Here is a 20,289-nt window from a genome sequence, read left to right as displayed (position 1 = left end):
AAATAAGTACAACATGAATTTGATGCATTTTGTCTTTCAACAAACTGTACATTAGGAGAAATTTAGAAGCCACATCTTTCATATTTTCTTCCATGCCTCTCTCACCACTAGAAATATAAGTTAGCCTGTTCTCACTTGCTATTCACATGTGTCTTCACTATTTCTTTGAAAATCCCTGTCTGTTAATCCTCCTTTCAACCTCCAGTGCAGTCTATGGACACTCCATTAACAGGAACTTTGAAATGAATTTACTGGTTCTCCATTAGTGCTTGAGTTACAGACATCAGTTTTTTCTTGTTGGTTTAAATCAGTTTATATTCCCTGTATGATCTAGAATCTTAAAATTCCGATGTATTTCTCCACTGTAAAATCATTGGTAACAGCTGAAGTGAAGCAGGAATACAAGAGCCAGGATTTAGATTAGATATCAGTGAAAAATCGCTGAAAGGGTGATGAGGCCCTGGCACAGGCTGCCCAGAGAAGCTATGACTGCCCCATCCCTGGAGGTGTTGAAGGCCAGACTGCATGGGCCCTCAGCAGCCTGAGCTGGTGCCTGATTTGGGGGTGGCAGCCTGATATTTGAGGTCCCTTCCAACCCAGGCCATACTGTGAATCTGATAGAACTCAGTGATGGATCTATTGAGGAAGCTTGGGGGAGGTTGGTGAAATCCTCAGAGCCTCCCTGAGGCCATCTCCTGTCAGTGTCACTGCTGTGAGGGAGAGTCACTGCCACTGAGAAAATAGGAATTTGTGTAAGAAAGTAAAGACTAAACCCAGACTTCTAAGTGAAAGTATGCCACATAGTACTAGTGTTTGTTGTCTGTTTTTAATGTTATTAGTTTCAGTAATAATAAATGAACCTTCTACTGAGTTTCCTCGTGGTTTTTCATGGATCTGAAAAAAAAACATAAATTGTGTGTTACCAAATCACAGAATTCTAGGGGCTGGAAGGGACCCCTGGGGATCATCAAGTCACGCCCCCTGCTAAAGCAGGTTCCACACAGATCCAGATGAGTCTTGAATATTTCCAGAGAAGAAGACTCCACAACATCTCTGGGCAGCCTGTTCCAGTGCTCTGTCACTCTGACAGTAAAGATGTTCCTTACTGTATTTCTGTTTGCGGCATTTGCCCCTTGTTCTGCCACTAAGGCACTGCTGGAAAGAACCTAGCTCCATCTATTTGACTCCTGCACTTTAGATATTTATAAGCATTGATCCCTTCTCAGATTTCTCTTCTCCAAGCTGAATCCTAGGCGTCTCAGCCCTTCCTCGTAAGAGAAAGGGTCCTCCAGACCCTCAGCATCTTTGTCGCCCTCTGCTGGACTCTCTGTAGGATTGCTGTCTTTTTTGAACTGAGAAGTCCAGAATTGGACACAGTACCCCAGATGTGTCCTCACCAAGGAAGAGGAAAGGGGGAGGATCATCTTTGTTTTGACATGCAGGAGCAAAAAGGCACAGTGCTTCAGTGAGCAGGGGAAGATTGAGGTGGAAAGTCAGAGGGGAATGTAAAAACATTAAAACATGAGAAACCACAATTAAGCTGTTCCTTGCTAAAAGCTAGTAACAAATTATCCAAGCATGCAGATTAAACTCTTTTGTCTTCTTTTTTTTTTTTTTTTTAAATTGTCATTGTATTTTGTTAACTATTAGCTTGGCAGCTTTTGTGTTACTTCGGGAATTTCACTTCTTGTTGCCACCTGGTATGTTAAACTCCCAGAGACATAATTTAAAATGCATGTGTTTAGTATGATAATTGAAAACACGGCTACTATATGGAAAAGGTATTACCACAGAGTACTTGGGATGTATGCCAGGAAGACTTAAACAAGGAAAGAAGGATGTGCATTCCCTTTCCTGTCTGCAGTACACCAACAACTACATTTCTGAGTCACGGGGATCCAGGTGGGAATGCAGAGATAGGACATGACTTCAAGCAGTAACTGGATACGTTCCCCCAGTCTATTGGAACTTCTTTTTGCTTAGAAAGACAAAAGGCAATTTTTTTTTCTTTCTTTCTATGAGATCATTAGACCATAGTCACTCTATTGATGGCCTCTTCCAAGTCTGTCTTTTACTATTGTTAAGCTTTTGGTTACATATTTGACACAAGGATTTGTTTACATCCAAAGCAGATGAGGAATGAGGTCACACTAGATGTAGGTGTAGTCCTTCACTGTGTCACTTGGCTTTGATGCAGAGATTCACAGTGCTCAGGTAGTCTCAAAGTCCACTCTTTCATAAAATTCAGGCATAGGTATTGTTACTGCCATTGCAAGCACAACTTTTACAAATAATAGTTGTTGGGTGGCAACACCATCCTGTAAAATCTTCTGTAAAAACAGAGGATCTCTTATATTTGCCTAAGATTAACTGGATATGCGTGTAATGCATCATACAATACACTGAGCTTCAGACTACCGTATGCACATACAAGTGTTTCTACCTTGCATCCCCACATAGGATGTAACAAGAAGCACCTACCCAGATATAATTGAAAGGAGATCTCTGCACACTCAGGGCTGTGAATTTGGGTGACTAGTCAGTGTGTTGTAATTTTCTATACAAGCATACAGCACATAAATGGCTCCTTCTGAATTTGGACTCATAACTTCCCAGTGGATAAGTATCACTCAATGTTAGTGAAAAACAAAAGCATTGTGTTTTTTTTTAAATACACCAGTGGAGAAGAAACCATCTGGCAATGTCATCTTTATATAATTGTGTGTGTGTGGAAGTACTGCATTAAGTGAAAACAATTTCTAAAGAAGACAAAAGGCTTAAGACTAAATACATTCTGGGATTTCCACAAATCAAATTGCATGAATGTTTTGTTTCGATTGGCATTCCCACGGAACAATTAAGCATTATTTTATACTAGATTATATGAAGAAGGGTAACTGAAAGAGTGTTAATTACTAGCACATGCACTGACAAGCACAGCTGTGTGTGTGTGTGTGTGCATAAAATGGATACCCAGGGCAGTGCTGATTTCTTTGCTTTAAGGGAGGGATTTGTTTTGCACCTGAAATGTTTGAATTTCACATTAAGCAAAGATTAAGCGCCTTCAGTTTCACTTGTTCTTCAAACCTAACATCATTGGCAAACTTGTGCACGTTCAGTTTGCTCGTGCCTTTGTCGGTACGAAGCGACGATTTACGGGGTATTTAAAAAAATGACAGCAGGAGACAAAGGCGCGATCAAAACGAGATGAAAACGCCTTTATTCATCCACCCACGGGCTTCCTTCGCCGTGGCTCCGCGCGAAGGACGTGTCGGGAGCCGTGCCGGCCCGTGTCCGAGGTCCGGAGCGGTCGGAGCTGCCGCGATGCGCGGCTCGGTCGCTAGATGTCTCCGCACGCTGCAAGCAGCGCGGACAGGATGTGCATGCTGTAAACAAAGAGGAAATCGCTAGAACTGAAGTTAAGCGGCGCAGCGTTTGTAGAAGTGCAAATGACTTATCACTCAGTTTCCAGCTGCCTGGAATTTTCCCAAGGAAATAATTAAGTTGGAAAATGTTGGCTGTATTTCCCAAATCCTTTCATTCAACGCATTTTTTATTTTTTTTTCCTTCCTCGTTTTCTGATCTGTAGTGAGTTTGGCCCAACTTCAGTGTGCTGGAAGCGGTGGGAGGTCCCAAACTTAAGAGAGGTCCGTTGTCAGATCCACATCAAAGCCAACAACCTGGGCGGCTGCGCTCCCGGAGCTCCGCGTCTCCGACAGAGCTAAGAGCTGCTGCTCCACTCGCCGCCTGCCTGCTGCCTCAACCATTGCGATACTCTTTGGTGTTGAACAGCTGCAGGCACTGGTTCCTTGAAATCATAACTTTTTTGTTTTTGTTTGACTATAGTCCAAATCAGATTTTGAAAGAAAGAAATTCCCAGAAACCAGAATCAGATTTTCCAGCCAGCTCTTTTCCCGGACCAGAGGCTGCCCGGGCTCCGATTCCTGTAAGTAACTTTCTTCTCCGTTCTCTTTAAGCGCAGTATCGATACCGGCTGCCACCTTTCTTCCGGGCCGGGGGGGGGGGGGGGCAGCATCCCGTGGACCCCTGACGCTCCCCCAACAGCATCTCCCAAGCTCGCTCCACTTTTCCCTGCGTCTCAGCGCACGGCGCGGTGCTGCCGCAGCCGGGGCTCAAAGGGCGGCTCCGCGCTCAGCCCCGCGCCGGGCGGCTCGGAGGGGGCCGGGTCGGGTCGGCGGAGCGGCGCGGCGCGGCGCGGGTGGGGCGAGGGGCGGGCGGGCTCCGCCGCTCCTCCCCCGGCGCGGGGGCGGGGGAGGGAGGTCCGACAGCGGCGCGGCGCAGCCGCCTCCTTTGGGGTCGGGGATCGCTGCCCCGGCGAGGTGGCGGGGCGGGGGGAGGGTGGCTACGGCCGCCGCCAATTGCGTAAGGCCGGGAGCCGGGGCGGGAGCCGTGGGGGGAGGCGAGCAGCCGGAGCCGCCCGCCCGCCCGCGGTGTCCGGGGCGGGGAGCGCCATGCCGCCGCCCTGAGCGCGCCGCCGCGCCGGGCCCAGGTGAGCGAGTGCGTGCGCGGCGCCGGGGCCGAGGCGGAGGGAGCCGCCGCCGGGCGGGTCAGGGCTGGCGGGCGCGGGGAGCCGCGGGGAGAAGAGCAGGACCGACTGCCGCCCACTCTCCCTGGCTTCTTTTGTTCCCGGGAGCGGCGGCGCGGCGAGGGGGGAAGGGGAGGGAGCGGCCGGGGCCCGTGCTGAGGCTGGCGTTGAGCGCACGCTCGGTGCCGCGGGGCTGACAGGTGTGGGCGATGTGCCCCGCGGTCCGGCGGCAGGTGCTGCCCGGCGCTGCCCTCCGAGCGCTCCGCAGTGTGTTCACCCCGGGCGGTGGGGCGTCCCGCAGCGCAACGATGGCAGTGCCGACTGATAGGCGTCCCCAGACGTCTGGGTTGCTATGGGCTGCCTTTCTTGCTTGTGATAACCCAGGCGTGTTTTCCTTGCCCGGAGGCTCGCAAAAAGCAGTGGGAGTTGTTTTTCTCAATCCTTCTGCATGGTGTGTGGAGCCAGACGTGCTCCACATGCTCGGGGCGCGTGCTAAAGGTGCTGCCCTTGTTTGTTTCTTAAAGGTGGACTGGGGGCACGGATTTTTTAAAACCAGAGAGATTACACGTGCCCCTGTAGTTACAAAGATGAAACTATACCCGAGGCTTTACGAAGATAATGCGAGGAGGAAGATAAGGCAGTTCTAGGATAGCTTCAGTCAGGCTTTGATGCAGCGCAGGACATCTGTAAGAGCGCGTCTGTGTGACTGGTGCTGAATTGCCCATGGGCAGCGGTGGGGTGGAGGAGAGGTGAGGACCATCTTTGTTCTTGCAGAGCGCGAAGCTCGCAGAGGTGCTTTGTCTGCAGGGATCCTGCGTACCGCCTCTGGCAGTGTGAAATCTGCCGGGCTCAGCGTTGCCGGCTCTCGTAGCTCTGTTCCAGCACCCAGCAGAGCGTGTGTCTTGGGCCAGATCTGGGCAAAGCATCATGAAGGGTACATTTTATATAAACCGCAGGCAGTAGCCCTGGCTATGAGAGGAATCCAGGAAAGAAAAAAAACTTAGAAGGGAGAAGGAAGAAACAAACAAGCGAACAAAAAAAAAAAACAGAAAAAGGAGGACTGGCAATCTGGATTCATCAAGGATCTGCAACAAAGCATCTTTTTAATGTTACATGTATTGAGCACTGTTAGAAATGTGGGTAGGTATTTTTTTGGTGTTAGACTGTAGATTTGTTTTAATCACTTGAAGCCCACCATATTTTGTGGGGTTGGTGGTGGCTGGAGTTGGTGGGGACTAAGCATGGGGAAAACAACAGTGCTGCTTCTGGCTGGACCTGTGAGATTCTCTGAAGGCTGTGGCTGTCCCATGACAGGAACAGGTAGCATTTGGTGACACAGATCACACTTGTTCCGAGCTGACGAAGCAGGTCATGGGGCAGGGGAACAAAACGGTTGTTTTTCCTGTAAGGCATGGTTATAAAAATAGGTACAGCATAATGAGATCTGCTCATCCGGGAGCAAACAAACCGTGGGGCTTATGCGCTCTATAGCGTGAAGTTCTGAAAATTCCACGTGAGGTGTACATGAATGGGTTGTACATGGAAAGGGATTGGGTGTTCCTGCTTTGGTGAGTGACAGTAGGGAGCACTGGGGCAAATGATTTTCAGTCCAAGTTAAATGCCCAATAGTAGCATTCTGATAATTAAAGAAATGCATAGATGCCCATGCGCTGTAGGCAATTGAGACTAGAAACATTCTTCAGCTGCAGAAGAATACAGTAGAGTAACTTACTGATTTGATTGAGAATGAGTACTGGGACTGATGGCTGATGCCCATCCCACCTGTAACTGTGAGGAAGTGATGCTGCAGAGCACTGTCTCCGAGCTGCAGCACTGCTTTATTCTACCCCGGCCACCTGAAGTTGGGGCTGGGCAGGGTGCACCCTCCTTCACTCTGGGCCAGGGGAGTTCTGCAGCCTTCTTCCCCAAGGGGCTGCTCCCACCACCTTGCCTGCTTCTGTTCAGGATTGAAAAACTGCTGACAGCAGTCAGTGGGAGGGTTACTATCTGGTGGGTCTCTCTGTGCGTTCAAAAACTGTGTTGGGAGCACAGTCTGAAGCATATCAACATAGTTTGTTCATCGCATTAGCAAGGCAATTTTTTAAAGTCACCAGAAATATACATCAAAACAAGATTAAAATCTATAACTTATGAAGTACTGTTCTAATTTGGAATCAAGTCACAATTAGACTTGATCCATTTCAAGCTTCTTTGTAATCAAAAGGATTTCACTGCTGATGTGGTGAAGACATTTTTGGCAAGACAAATGGGAATGAACTGTTTGTAGATGTAGGTTCGGAAATCCACAAAAGCATTTTCTTGGAGAAAGGAAATAGAGGAGGGCAGTGGCAAACGTTGATAAAAGATATGAGGGAGAAAAGTGATATACTTGCCAGAAGGGAAAGGAAATGCTCAAGACGTTAGAAAATATGTGTTTTAAGACTTGTAACTTCTTGTTCTGTCAAGTAGATTGACAAAAGGGAGTGTACTGATAGTTCTGCTATCTTTTTTGGCGCTGTGGGCTAAAAAATGTAGTGCAGTCCTGCAGAATGCCTGGCTTCACCTGGCAGGGTGTTGCAAGGTTTGGCTGTTGGATGCAAAGTTCTTGGAGTTCCCTGGAAAGGAATTTACCACAGTAATCCAAAATATGAATGCAGCCACCAGCTCAGCAGAACACATTCTTGGTAGTGGATTAAAGTCTTTGTTTTGTTTTTTGAAAACTTGCTTCTCCTTTGATGCATGGAAAAAGCTGGGAAAATGATGGAAAAAGTTTTTCTTTTCTGAAATTGTCTCTTGCAAGAGTTTTATGTCAAATAATCTAAATTACTGTGCATGGTTCGCCAGGCTCTCAGCTTGTGTATTTTTGTGATTCCTGTGGATACCTTTTATCTATATTGAAAGCTGGCATCCGGACATGTAGTTAGGTTACTTCACATTATCCTGGCTGCACAAACTCTTTTCAGCATGCACTTGGAGCACGACTACTGCTTCCAAAACCACATGTATATCTGGTGTCTGCCCTGCCCTTCTGCTGAAAGCCTCCATTCCTGCAGCAAAAATGGAATCCTTCCCATGCTTCACCCACTGCATGACAATCTGATGCATTAATTTAAGCTACCAGGTAGAGGCATATATTTTGTGATCACAGTGTCAACAGTTATATTGGCTGATCTGAGGGTTTTTGCTTTTCTAGGGAGAGGCCTCTGATGAGAACAAAGTGGTTAAGTAAGGTTTTAAAACACTGTAGAAGAACAGTGCTGTCATGGCAGACTAATGTCCATCCAGACAATTACCTGATGTCTGACAGCAGTGAGTAATAGATGCCACAGCTTGCAATTGGAGAACTTCCTAAGCTCTTTGTACAGCAGTCCTTGACTGGCTTCTCATTTGTACCCCACTACTTTTTGAACCCATATAAATTCTTAAAATCCAAAACTTGCAATACAGAGTCGGGTTCAGAAACCTCTTCTAACTCCTCTCACTCCCCTTTCTTTTTCCCATTAGAAGAGAGTCATTTGTATTCTCTGTGCTACTCCTCACTGTGTGGACCTCTGTCATATATCCTCTTAGTCATTGTTTAACAGGATGAAGGATCCTTTGGGGGATCAAATAGCCTAGAGGTGCTGATGTCAGAGCTGTTTGCTCAGTGGATGTGATTTGGAGCCCTTAGCTTAATCATCTTTTAATGCAAACTCCTTGGCTTGTAGAAATGCGAGGCAGTTCTGAAAGAATGTGAGTGTGCAGCTACAGTACTTTAGCTGTGGGGTGGCAACTTCTTAGCCAGCATTGTTTCCTCTGTAGCTGATGGATGGCTAAAAAAATTGCAAAGAGAATTCTTCAAGAAAGCAGAACAAGGGATGGCATATAACATACTGAAATGTGAGTTTGGAAAAAAAAAAAAATCGTAGAGCGCTTTAGCAGAGAGAGAAAGCAACATGAGGAGAAAGAAAGAAATGCATACACAGCTATAAAAGAGAGCAGGCTATGCTACTGAGTAGTGCTATAGATGGAATTTAAATATGAAAGGCCACTGATTATTAAGTGCTTCTAGCAATTCACTCAGGAGTTTCCTGGAGCATGTATGTTTATGTCTACTGACCAAAACTGAATGTGGGGACCAGACCTTCCTCGCTCCATTTTATATTTTGTACTGTCATACCTGTTCATACATGTTTATTGGTTATTAAGGATTTTTCAGTCAGAGCGCTTGACAACAAGGAGTTAGATATCTAATCTTGCCTTCCTCTGGAATGCCGGAAATAAATTTTGTCAGCCATTTAGTGATTAGCTCCTGAGCTGGAATTCGCTCCTCTGAAGTCTATTAGAGATTTATTTTTTCTGATATCCTAAGATGTAGTAGTTTTCAGTGATGTTTATTCTTCCAGAGACTACAAATATCTGTAAATACAGCTTATCATTAGCACAAAAAGTAATTACTTTACTTTGTTTTTGCTTTTCTTCTGCTACCATCCTCTTCAGGTTCCCTAAGGTGAATGCTGCAGTTCAGTTACTTTCACATGGACACTGTTGACTTGAACAGAAGTATTTATTTGCTTAGAAGTAGGCTTGTGCTGGGATGTGTTGCTGAGCTGAGGGAGACCAAAGCGTTCTGTAAATAAAGCCTCACAACATGAAGCCAGGGACCATATTTTTTCCCATGTTACAGACTCAGGGCCCAAATGAACTGTGTCTCACACAGCAAGCCAATGACAGATGTATGATTAAAATGCAAGTCTCCACTTTTGATACCCTACGCTAATTATTACAGCTTTCCTTTCTGGAAATGAGGAACATGGCAAAAATTCATGTTGTCTCTCATAGCAGGCATGCAGTATTGCCACCGCACTATGCAGGATCCACTGTAATTGAGGCACTGGTAGATTCAGAGGGATACAAAATAATAATAAAAAAAGGTCTCTGAAAGATTTCTTCCAGCCAAACATTCTATTGTTTAAACAATAAATGGAAGACAGGATAGAATATTCCAATCTGCAAACAATTTATAAAGATTAACCGTGTCGAACAGAAACAAATGGAACAAAATTGAAGTCACTGTAAGCATTAGACTATGTTTCAGATACATGGACCACAGGGACCACAGTGGCTCCTGGGTTTTGTTTCTTTGATTCTAAAGATGTTATAAATGTCTTAGAGCTAAAAGTAGATGCGTCTTGGCATGAGTTAGGAACAGCTGAGTAGTGTTTGAGGGACAGTATTTGGTGTGCAGGCCCTGAAGAAGACGAACATGTCCCTGCAGTCTCAAAACTATGTAAATCCCTAAACTTGTACATGTGCTTTCTCGAAAAGTTGTGCATTTCGTCTGCTATGTCATATGCTTTCCTGCCAACTATGTACATGAAATGAAGTGACTGCTACAGAGCTCATTCGCACAAGTTATGGAAAATAGACAAAAGCATGTCCAATTATTATTGGAGAAAAGAAACACTTTTCTTGTAGAGAAGGGGGGGGGAGGGAGAAAGGCAACACTTCACCTCTAATCTATTAGCTTTCATCCTTAAGGGTCATCTATCTACTGAACACTGCCAGAGGCAAGAAATTAATGATTCCTCTCTATGCTGTAAGGCATTTCTGTCCAAACTTTTGGCTTGCTTGGGCCTCATTGAGTGAAGAGGAATTGTCTTGGGGCACGTACGAAATATGTGATACAGCTGATGCATGTAACTAACAAAATTATCTTGAAAAATATCTTTTATTAAGGCATAAAAGAGCACCACGAAACATGAAAATAGTGGAATATTTGACCTTGTTTTTGTGAGCCTAATGCATCAATCTGCAATGGCTGCAATTCTTGAGCTCTGAAGGTGTTCATCAGAAGTGTTAATGAACTTTTCCTGTACTTCACCTTTGAAAACTGTTGTTTGCAATTGTACATACTGCCGAAAGCATTTTGCACATTTTCTGTGTGACAAAAAAAAAAAAAAGAATAAAAATTAGTATTTGCTGCACAGGAAATTAAGAAAATCTGAGTCAGTGTTATTTACGTTGGAGAAAGTTTTGTAATTATTACCTTATTTATATTTCAATTTCTCTTTAACTGTTGCTGTTTGTCCTCTAATTTTCTTCTGAAATTGCTAGGCAAGGAAGTAGACTCAGTGGTGATAATATTCAGCAAGCAGTATGTGACAGAAGTCATCTAGAGCTTTTACAGTTTAAGTCAAATGTGATTCTTCAAGCTCTTGCAGAAATTGTAATTTCCCGCAGTTACTGAACTCTGGTAGTACTTTACTGTATGCTTATGCTTTTTAGCTTTTGCACATCTTGGTGAAAAAGCAGGTTCCTATAAAGATGCTTAGTGTTGTTAGAGTGAACAGGCTTAATTTTGAAACAAAGCAACAGAAGACAGTGTGGATCACAGAGGATGCAGTTCCTGGGGTCTAGGCTTTTTTCTTAAGGGAAAGTTTAAGTTATGTTGAGCTGAGGACTTTCTGAAGTGTTTGAAATGTTGTCCTGAAGTCCGTATGTCTGTAGCAATTTAATGGCCATCCTGGAGATTTGTGAAGGTGTGTGTGCTGTACTTGGCAGAAATTTACACCATATTCTGTTTAGTAATTGTAGCTCATAAACCCTCCTGGGCTATTGGCTGCCCTTTGGTCTCACACCAGTCAGGTCTCTGTGCCAGAAAAGCAGCAGTGACCAACGTGGCACTGTGTTACAGGGGGAAATACTATTATTCTACAGCGTCTGTTTTTTTCCCATCCTTCCTTGGTCCTTTACTTAACAGCAATTCCATACTCTGAGATTAAACAGTGTGGTAACAGATCAGCACTGCAACTGGTAGCATTTCATAGCCAAGAACAACGGAAGTGGAATTTCTTCTAACTTCCTTTCTGTTTTGTTCCTCATACCTATGGACATCCTTAAGATGTCCTTTAAAGGAAACATTAGCATCTTTGCCTTGTATGAAAGTTAGCTTACTTTGTTTATAGAGTTTTGAGAAGATGCAGTGACAAGGGAGTTTAACAGCAAATCTGTCATGCTTTACTATGCTGCTTATTTAACATCTGAAGTATGAAATATCATGGTGTGTTTCTCACTTTTTGGGTGGAGTTAGATAATGTGAAAAGCTCAGAATAGTCCAGTTCCTGTTCAGGAAAATAGCCCCATTCTGAGTAACAGATAAGCACGGCACTTGCTTCTGAGCATATGCTCATGCCTCAGGAGAACCCGATGTTATCTTGTGATTGCATGTACATTCCTAGTTTTTTTTTTCCCTTAGGCTCGTATGTGTGTGCAGGAGAAACAAGTGAAGGAATACGTGAGGGCCTTGGAGATGCTGCAGCCTGCTTGGTGTGCATTAGAGTTTGTTATCCATGCAGCTCAAGTGTTGGTAGAAGCAAACTTGTAGTTGCTCTTCTGAGTTTCTGTACAAAACAGACTTTCTTTTAAGGGTGGCTTGTACTAGATTGGCTAGCATGATGAATACAAGAAGTACGTTACCTGCTCAGTGATGTGGCAGTAGGGGAAGGAAGCAGGAATCTGGGTTGTGCAGAGAAGTGCTCCTCTTTCAGAAGGATGGCATGCAAACACATCCAGTTTTCCAGCTCAGAGGTGGTAACAGGAATGTAATGGGCCAAAATGACAGTCATCTTCTAACTGCATTAGTGTATTTCAGGCTTCCCTGGTGCAGTGAACTGGAAACCCAAACCTGTCTGTATCCCTGAGTGAATGATGATGGTGAAAAATAGATTTGATGATATTGTGTAATACTCTGTTGAAGGCTGAGAAGATTGAGAATAGTGAAACAGCAGCCTGCCTGAACAGCATTGCCAAGAGCAGGTTTACACAGACAGTTCTATACCACTTTGGTAGGTAAGCCAAGCAGCTGTGTATTGTGCAAAAACTTGTCTTTCACTGAAATCATGCTGCAGCAAGCTACAAAGCAAAATACCACAGTGACACAGTGCAATTGCAATAGGTTTGTCAAAGTGGTGATTTTCTTGCCCATGGCTGTGGTATCAGGGGGAGACGCGCATATCTCAGAGCTCCTTCATTGAAGTTTTATGCTTCTGTGGGACTGCAAGGTTCTGGAGGTAAGTCAGTTCTCTCTAGTGTCTGTGACTACACATGGAATCCTTGGACCTTTGATACCTAGAATTTTTTGCTTTTTGTTTTTTAAAGGAGGACAGCATAGGCACAGGTCACGGGGGAAATGCCAAGCCTTTGAAGGTGGAGAAAGAGTTATTAAAGTGAAAAAACTCCAGTAAATGGGAACTTAAGTTTTTTTTTAAAGTTCTAACGTATCTTTCTTTCTCCTCCCATGCGTTTTACTCAAACTATCTCTGTACACCCAAATAACATCACTGTCTAGGGCATTACAGGCTTATTTGTGTGGTGCCATCTGAAAACTTTCACAGTGGGTATAAAAAAGTCAGTAACTTGAATCAGATCATCGAGCTCGTCTTAATTTTAAGGAGAAGTCAGCAGCTGCTCTGGGGGAAGAAGATCTTTTTCTCAGCTAGATAACTTGAAATGGCACAGGAAGAGGGAAGGAAGTGTTGAAATGGTTACACCTCGTGTAATGGGAAACTATATGGTAAATCTCTTGATTGTGCTAAATATTTTGTTACATTTGTTTCATAATTTTGTTTTGTGATGTGGAAGATTGTGATTCTGAGCTCTCTTTTCCACCTGTTCTTGGAGTGACTGGTGTTTCCACTCAAGTGGGATATAAAACTCTTTCACAGTTTGCAGAGTGAGCCTTGCAAACAAGACTGAATGCTTTAAAAAGAAAATATTCTTGAAATAGTACACAAGCATTTTTCAGTCTCTGTTGTAATGAATGACTTTTTTTCTTTTAAGTGGTAGCAGTATTTAAAGATGCCTTCACTGACAAAATTATGGTGAAGTTATGCTGTAAAAGTAAGTTAGGCTTTGTGTATTTTGGATTTAGTACAACTGAGCAATTAAATGACTTAATAAGTCCATATGTTTCATATTATAATGACACCATATGGTCAATTTGTCATTGAGACAGGTAAACACCATATCTGAAAGTTTTTAGCCACACTTAAGGAGTTTGGGGCCCAAACCATTAAAAAAAAAAATCTCAACACTGGATCAGAATGTTCTTTATTTAAAAAAAAGTGTTTTAAGTATTTGTTTCAGTTAGGCATAAAGACTGTCTTTGAATTAAATTGAAAAGCTCCTTCTGTATTAAGTTTTTAGCAGCATTTCTAAAAGACAGAAACTGTTAAGATTTTACTGTTGAAAGATGCCTAGCTGAGTTTAAAAGTGTGTGGTGAAAGAAGGTTGTTACACAGTGCTCATAAAGCGGTGGGCAGTGAAGTCTGTGCAAGGGATTAGGTATGGGAAACAGCTTCTTAAAGAAGAGAATGGTGAAAGGCAATTTGCTGCAACAAACAGGTGCAAGGAACATTGCTGGAGAATTTGGCATAAGTTTTGCTGTGGGCTGGCTGCTTCAGTTAATGTTTCAGTGCCTTTATTGTCATTTTGCATACATCTGGCAATGCATTGTCTTCCCTGAAAGGGTAATCCAGCCTGTTCAATAACAACAACTCTCTGGCCTTGAAACAGTGAAGTGTCAGATTTTACAGCATGTGAGACAAAAGACTCCTTTACTGTGTTTCAGAAGATTGCAGTTGTAGTGTTCCTCCTTCACCAGTGTGCCTGGCACTTGAGAACATGGCTCAGACTTTCCTTTGTAAATGAAAGAGAGTATCTTTATGCATTTGGAGGTTTTTGTTTTTGTTATTGGTAGTTCTTATTTTCATAATTCGTTTTGTGATTTCTAGCTTCCACTTAAATCCCCTTCAGAATTTGGTTTCGAAGATTGGGTTTCAGTGAACTGAAACTTGAGCAACCTTGTCAAAAAATCCTCTATCCCTAAGAAATGTCAATTAAAAATCATGCTAGCTTTGTGAATACTCCTTGCTGTGCAACAGATTTGACCAGAAAGCTTAAAAAAGCAGTTGAATGCAGTTTTGGATCCCTTAAAGCAAGCAGAAAAGTGCAGTAGTTTAGAACTGTTGGCTGGAACAGGTCAGGAAGGAATATTTTCTTGTGTTTTTTCTTGCTGGCTGCTTCAGGAAAAGGTAGAAACAACACAAGTAACTGGAATAAAAGTCTTCAGTTCTCAGTGGTAGGTAGAGAGCCTTGGAGCAGTGGCATTACTTTATGCCCAAGCCCAGATATCTCAGCTTTGTGGAATGACTTTGCTACAGGAACAATCCCAACACATCTTTACTGGCAACCAAATCCTGCTGTGAGCGGACAGAGTCTGTAGACTCCAAATTGCCTCAGTTAATAAAAAGTGTTGACTAGGTTGCATCTTCTCAAGTATAAATAAAATTGTCTTGTATTTTACCTATTAAATTTACATGCTTCTTGCTGCTTTCAATGTGAAATGAAAGCTTGTCTCCTTCAGCTTCCCTTCCATAAAGGAAAACAATGAGGAGCTTGTTCAGCTTCTACATGGAGAAGAAATATGTTTGGGCATTCTTTGCATAACTGTGGAGAAGAAAGGAATTGCTAGCTTTCTCATTGTTCAACTTGTTTCTTAATTGGAAAATGCAAGTCAACTGTGACAAACCTCTGAAAAATACCTAACGTAAATGGTTTGTGCTGTGCTGTGTTTCCTTACCAGATTCTTTCAAGTTTAATTGTATTCAAGATATTTAGTATGCTATTGTTTCAAACTGTTATACTGTGGTAAATGACCGGTAGCTATAGTGTGATTGATACTGTAAAAGAGACACATTAAGGAGAAGGCATGTGGCTTAAAATTGCTTCTTTTTTCTTTTTTCTTTTTTTCTTTAATGTACTGTATACTGAAAGCCTCTCTTTTATTTTTTCTCTGTCTGTGTGTGTGCTCGTTGCAGTGACTTTGTAACATGCAAGACACTGATGCCAGGGGGAGTTCCCCTGCTTTCCTTCCGCCTCAGAATGGGAGCAGTCACAGGTCTTCTGGGTATGTCCCGGGGAGAATTGCCCCTCTTCGTCCCCCACCACCTTCACACAGCCACGTGTCAGCTGAATTTACCTCTGCGAGACAAGAAGCCCGGGCCATGTTCACATCCTCATCACCAGGACAGCACCGACGCCAGGCAGAAGCCAACAGACATAAAAATACTCTCATTTGCTTTGCTGTTTCTAGCTTTTCACTTTTTGTTGCACTGGGGATTTTTATGGGAATAGCTTCGAAATATGCTCCAGATGGTAAGTTCTTACACAAACAAAATCATCCTAGAAGTTGAAGCCTCTGTGAACATAGTGCATTAGTTCTGCATCGGAAATACTGTTAAAAATGGAGTGTAGAAATAGAACACATTGTAGCTTTAATGTGAAAGGAAGATGTACTTGGAGATAAGTTCAGTTCCTTTTGCTGTTTTCCATGACACTTCTTGTATTTCTGTTGTGAATGATCGACTTGCTTAATTGAAGCAAAAAAGGCAAAGTAGTAAATAAAGACATAAAGATGAGGTGAAGAAGTGTGAGTATTATGTAACCATAATTATTGTACGTAGGATTTTGGTGTTTGCAAAAGATAGGTGGAATGAAGTGCTGTCTGCTTAAGCAGTAACTAAGGAAAACAGTAGAAGGGCATTCAAGTAAAAGATGTAGAAGTCTATGAATTTATATCAAATGGTTTATTTGCTTTATTAAGACTGAGAAGGGAGCTCGCTGACCTCTTAGCCCTGAGCTTTCAGCTTGTCTTAGAAAGCAGTGCAACTTTCACAGAATTTGGAAATCATCTCTCAAATCATCTGGCTGTAAAGCACGAAGAGGTGGTGTGATCCACTACTGTTCACTAACTACAGCCCTACTGCCAAATACTGCTAACTACTGTGACATGCAGTTAAAGGCTGATAGTGTCCTTTGGAGCACAGGTTGTTCAGTTTTGTTTTTTTGAGGAAGAAAACAGGTTTCTAAAAACAAAATGATTTTTTTTAAAATTAATTTGAAAACCATTACCTGTTGCAACACAAGCTGAGACTGCACAGTGTCTTTTGGAGTAGTACTTCTGAGGTTTATGTTTCCAGAGTCAGTGCAACACTAGGTAACAAGCAGTAGGTAACAAACAAAATAATCGATGTTGAATTTCAGATGGCAGTATGAAATGGATGCATACATTTTAACTGGGGCACTTTTTATGATGGATTGCAGACATTCTTCTCACGTGAAGTTAGTGAGTTTTCCTAACAACTGTGGAGGAAAAGAAAATAAATTTTTAGGAAGTAGTAAATGGAAGATTACTGCTATATTGTGATCTAGGTCTCTGGTAATGTGAGCACAGACGTGCAGTAAGTGCTCCGTTTACAAGTTGTAGAGAAGGCTGAAGAGAGATATAGGGTGTTGACACAGAAGTACTTTTGGAGGAGAAAAAAACAATAACAAAACTTCTCTCCAAAACAAGCATAACAAACCATTCTTCTATGATACCAAGACTGTATACCATATAATTAATTAAGACTGTAGGTTTTGTGGTTGTTTCAGTAGAAGTGGGGTTGTGCTTCACAGACTATGTAAATTAATACTCCTTCTATGCTTTAGAAACTGATAATGTGCAGGAGATGAGTTTTCCTGCTTTTTAAATGCAAATTGTTTTCTGAGTGGGATTTTTTGTATGTTTTCCTCTGCTGTTGTTCATTGAGGCATTGAGTTCTTTAGAATTCCTGCACTGAACTTCTGGTCAGCTAGGAGTTGATGGATCAACAAGGATACGGGGGATTTTGCAGTAGACAATTTTTTTTTATCTTTGCTGTAGTGACATGCATAGAAGCTGAGAAATAACCTACGGATGTGACTGTTCTCCTCCAGTGTCCTGTTGCCTCTCTGTGGATGTCCAGTCAGCTTGCAGCATCAGTTGTTGCACTGTGTCTTTCTGAATTTTCCCTGCATTGTCTTTTAAAAGAGAAACCACACATCTGTAGAATGTGTAGGAAGCCCTCATCCAAGAGAAACTTCATCTAGGCACCAGAGAAAAAGTGACAGAAATTTTCATTTTGTCACAGTGTTACTGCAGCAGTTCCGCCGAAAGATTCTTGATGGGTTGAAATGTTAATGTCTTTAGCTTCATCCTCACACATGTGGTATTAAAGCCAACTGCTCCAGTTCCAGCTTGGTGTGCTCTTGCTGAGGGCTAATTGGAAATCCATATTGTTAGTGCTTTTAATGGCTGTTTGAAAGGTAGTGTAAGGAATGTGAGACTTAGTAGTAATTGCGTGTAAATCCTAAACCTCCGGCATACCCTCCCCACAGGGAAAATGATACTTGTCTGCATTTCTGTTCCTGCCTGTCAGCTGGTTTCTTTTTCCTCCTTGCTTTTATCTTCCTGTCATCATCTTTTTTTTTCTAAGGAGGCCTTAACACATGTAGAGTGCTGGAAATGCAATTTCCTTCCCCATTTCCAGAGGCTTGTGCTACAGGGTCAAGAAGAGAAGTAGGGGAGATTTAGGGGAAAAAGTTCTCTTTGGCCTTCGCAGTTCTCAGCTGGAGCTTGCCCAGGGTAAACAGGATCCTCAGAAAATTTACCTGCCAAAGTGTGATAAACTTCGGCTCAGCATAATATAACACTGATAATTTTTTCCCAGAGGCCTTAGGTACTCCAGACTTGGTGGCTAAGCAGGTAGAAAGCAACTATTTAACTGTGTTTTGAGAACTGTTTCCTGTCTGTTCTCCTGCCAAACTTCATATCCTTTCCCCAGCACATGAAAGATTCTAGAATTTTGGGGGGGCAAGGTATTTTTTGTTTGTCTGTTTTCTTTACTGTATATAAAAATATCACTTTTTCATCATTAACCCTATTAGAAATAACTAAACACTAAGGACAGCTAACCCCTTTTTACAAAAATGCGGTTAAGTAGAGGCTTGACTTGAAAAAAAAATAAAGCGTGAGTGGTTAAATTTGGCAAGGCTATAGCTACTTAATGTTTTCTGTGTTATGCTTCTGCTTCCGTTTAACCTTAACTGCACAGGCAATTACTGTGGTCTCTAAAATCCGATCAGTAATTTTGTAGGTAACATATGGTGAAGTACTAAATATTTGATGTTTCCCTGCAACCCACTGCAATTACTAAGGGAGAATTTCTGAATGCTTTTGCTGAGCACATCTGGTTCACTTGCCAAAAAGTTGATCCGCTGTGCTTCAGAAGCATGCTCATGTTGCAGGAGCGCCCGTTTCCAATCCCAAGGGCTTCATTGCTCAAAGATAGAATAAGTTAGACTCTGATTTTATTTTATTGAGTTGCTGTGCTGTACCTCATCTTTCATACTCAACAGAAAAACTTGCAGTTACTAAATCTTTTTCCCCTCCATGAATCATGCTAAACAGAAATTAGCAGGTTGCTGACTCATGGTTTCCCCGCACTGCCCTTTGCTACCAGCCAGGAAGTGCGTGTCTCTTCGCAGTACATGAGTCAGGCAGCAGAACTGCATTTTTTCAGCATCTTGCAAGACAGCAGTGTTTCTTGCTTTTCAGCTTTCCCTCATGTGTTGAGTTTCACTTTTTCAGTGCTGCCTTCTTTGGCTGCATCCTCCCTTCCCCCTCCCCCCTCAAAAAAAAAAAGAAAAAGAAAAAGAAAAAACAACCACTTTTGTTTTCATATTACTACTTTAGATGCCTTTTGGCCTCATGCAGTTCTGCTATTTTTTTTTTTTTTTTTCCACTGGCAGTCAACTCTTGGTTTCTGTGGGTTTCCTGGGTTGGAAAGGATTTGAAATGTGGAGAGGGAGAAACAGCAAAAGAAAACAACTTTGTCAGCAGAACTAAGGATGGCTTGTATTAAATCTGTGGGTAGGTTTCTCTTTCTTTAGATTTTGCAAGAAAGGCTATTGCAAGTAGCCTTTTTCCCTGAGCTTCATTTCAGATCCATGGGGCTTTTTCTCCAGAAGATAAGGTTTGAAAAGGCTATTGAGACTATTGAGCTTCTAGCCTGCTTATTTTTGGCATTTTTGGTTGTGTTCTTTCTCAACAAAAATATTTGCTGTCTGTCATTTTGTAGGAAAATTGAAAATCCAAGAAATATACTTCCTGTTTTCATAGTCCCTCTTGTGCTGCTGCATTACTCACTGCTTAATATTGTAAAGGGACGTGTTTTAAGTACCACACTGCTGTAGCTACATCTGAAGTCACTCGACCTTGTCACTTCTTCATGTTACTTCTCCTTTTCTGGCCTTATAATATGGCACCACTGCCTGTGTGGTGCTAAACCTTCAGCAGGATTTTGAGAAGGATTATGTACATCTCAGCTCTAGTGTGATTCAGAGCCTGGTATTTAAAGTAACTTCCTAAAAAGGACAGTAAGTTTGGATCCAAATGCCTCGCTTCCCAGGAAACTGCTCTAAGTAGTAAAGCATTACACTAAATATATGAAGATTGTCTTTTCTCTTTTCTCCCCTTTCTTCCATACTGGCAAATCTATGCTGAAAGAAATGATCGAGATGCTCAAAAGCAAGAGGGGATCAGCCTTTCTCACACAGGTGCTTTTAACTTTGAGGGAGGTGAGATGGTTCTGTGCCTCACCACCATGTTAGTATTTCAGGTATGATGCCTAGGAGTCAGAGTAACTGCTATGAATCTAAGACTTTGTCACTTGCCTCATCTACTGTAGATGATGTAGAAATTTTTTTGCAAAGGATGCCTAGCAAGGGGTTAAAAGTGCAGCATATATTGACAGTTCAATCTGCTTGTGATCCTCAGTGATTTAATTTTGTGTATAATCCCTTCTCAACCCCTGGAAGCTTTACCATTGCTCAGTTACCTT

General features: G+C 42.6%; 1 protein-coding gene across 2 annotated transcripts in view; it reads left to right on the top strand.

The window, feature by feature from the left end:
• The first annotated feature begins 3,381 nt into the window (after window positions 1–3,381).
• The window catches only part of CEMIP2 (cell migration inducing hyaluronidase 2), a 47,229-nt gene continuing 30,321 nt past the window's right edge, over window positions 3,382–20,289 (top strand). Inside the window, exons 1-2 of one of the 2 annotated variants that reach the window (XM_085213018.1) lie at window positions 3,382–3,946; window positions 15,406–15,742. In XM_085213018.1, the coding sequence (XP_085069144.1) occupies window positions 15,418–15,742 (325 nt within the window). In that variant the 5' untranslated portion in view covers window positions 3,382–3,946; window positions 15,406–15,417. Of the gene's footprint in view, window positions 3,947–4,374; window positions 4,511–15,405; window positions 15,743–20,289 lie in introns of those variants that run through there. The other variant, XM_085213017.1, reaches the window with a different exon arrangement.

Source organism: Meleagris gallopavo, chromosome Z (assembly GCF_905368555.1).
Source record: "Meleagris gallopavo chromosome Z, MGAL_WU_HG_1.1, whole genome shotgun sequence".
NCBI lineage: Eukaryota > Metazoa > Chordata > Aves > Galliformes > Phasianidae > Meleagris > Meleagris gallopavo.
The sequence above is the reverse complement of the archived record's forward strand: the minus strand, read 5'-3'. Positions and strand labels throughout refer to the sequence as shown.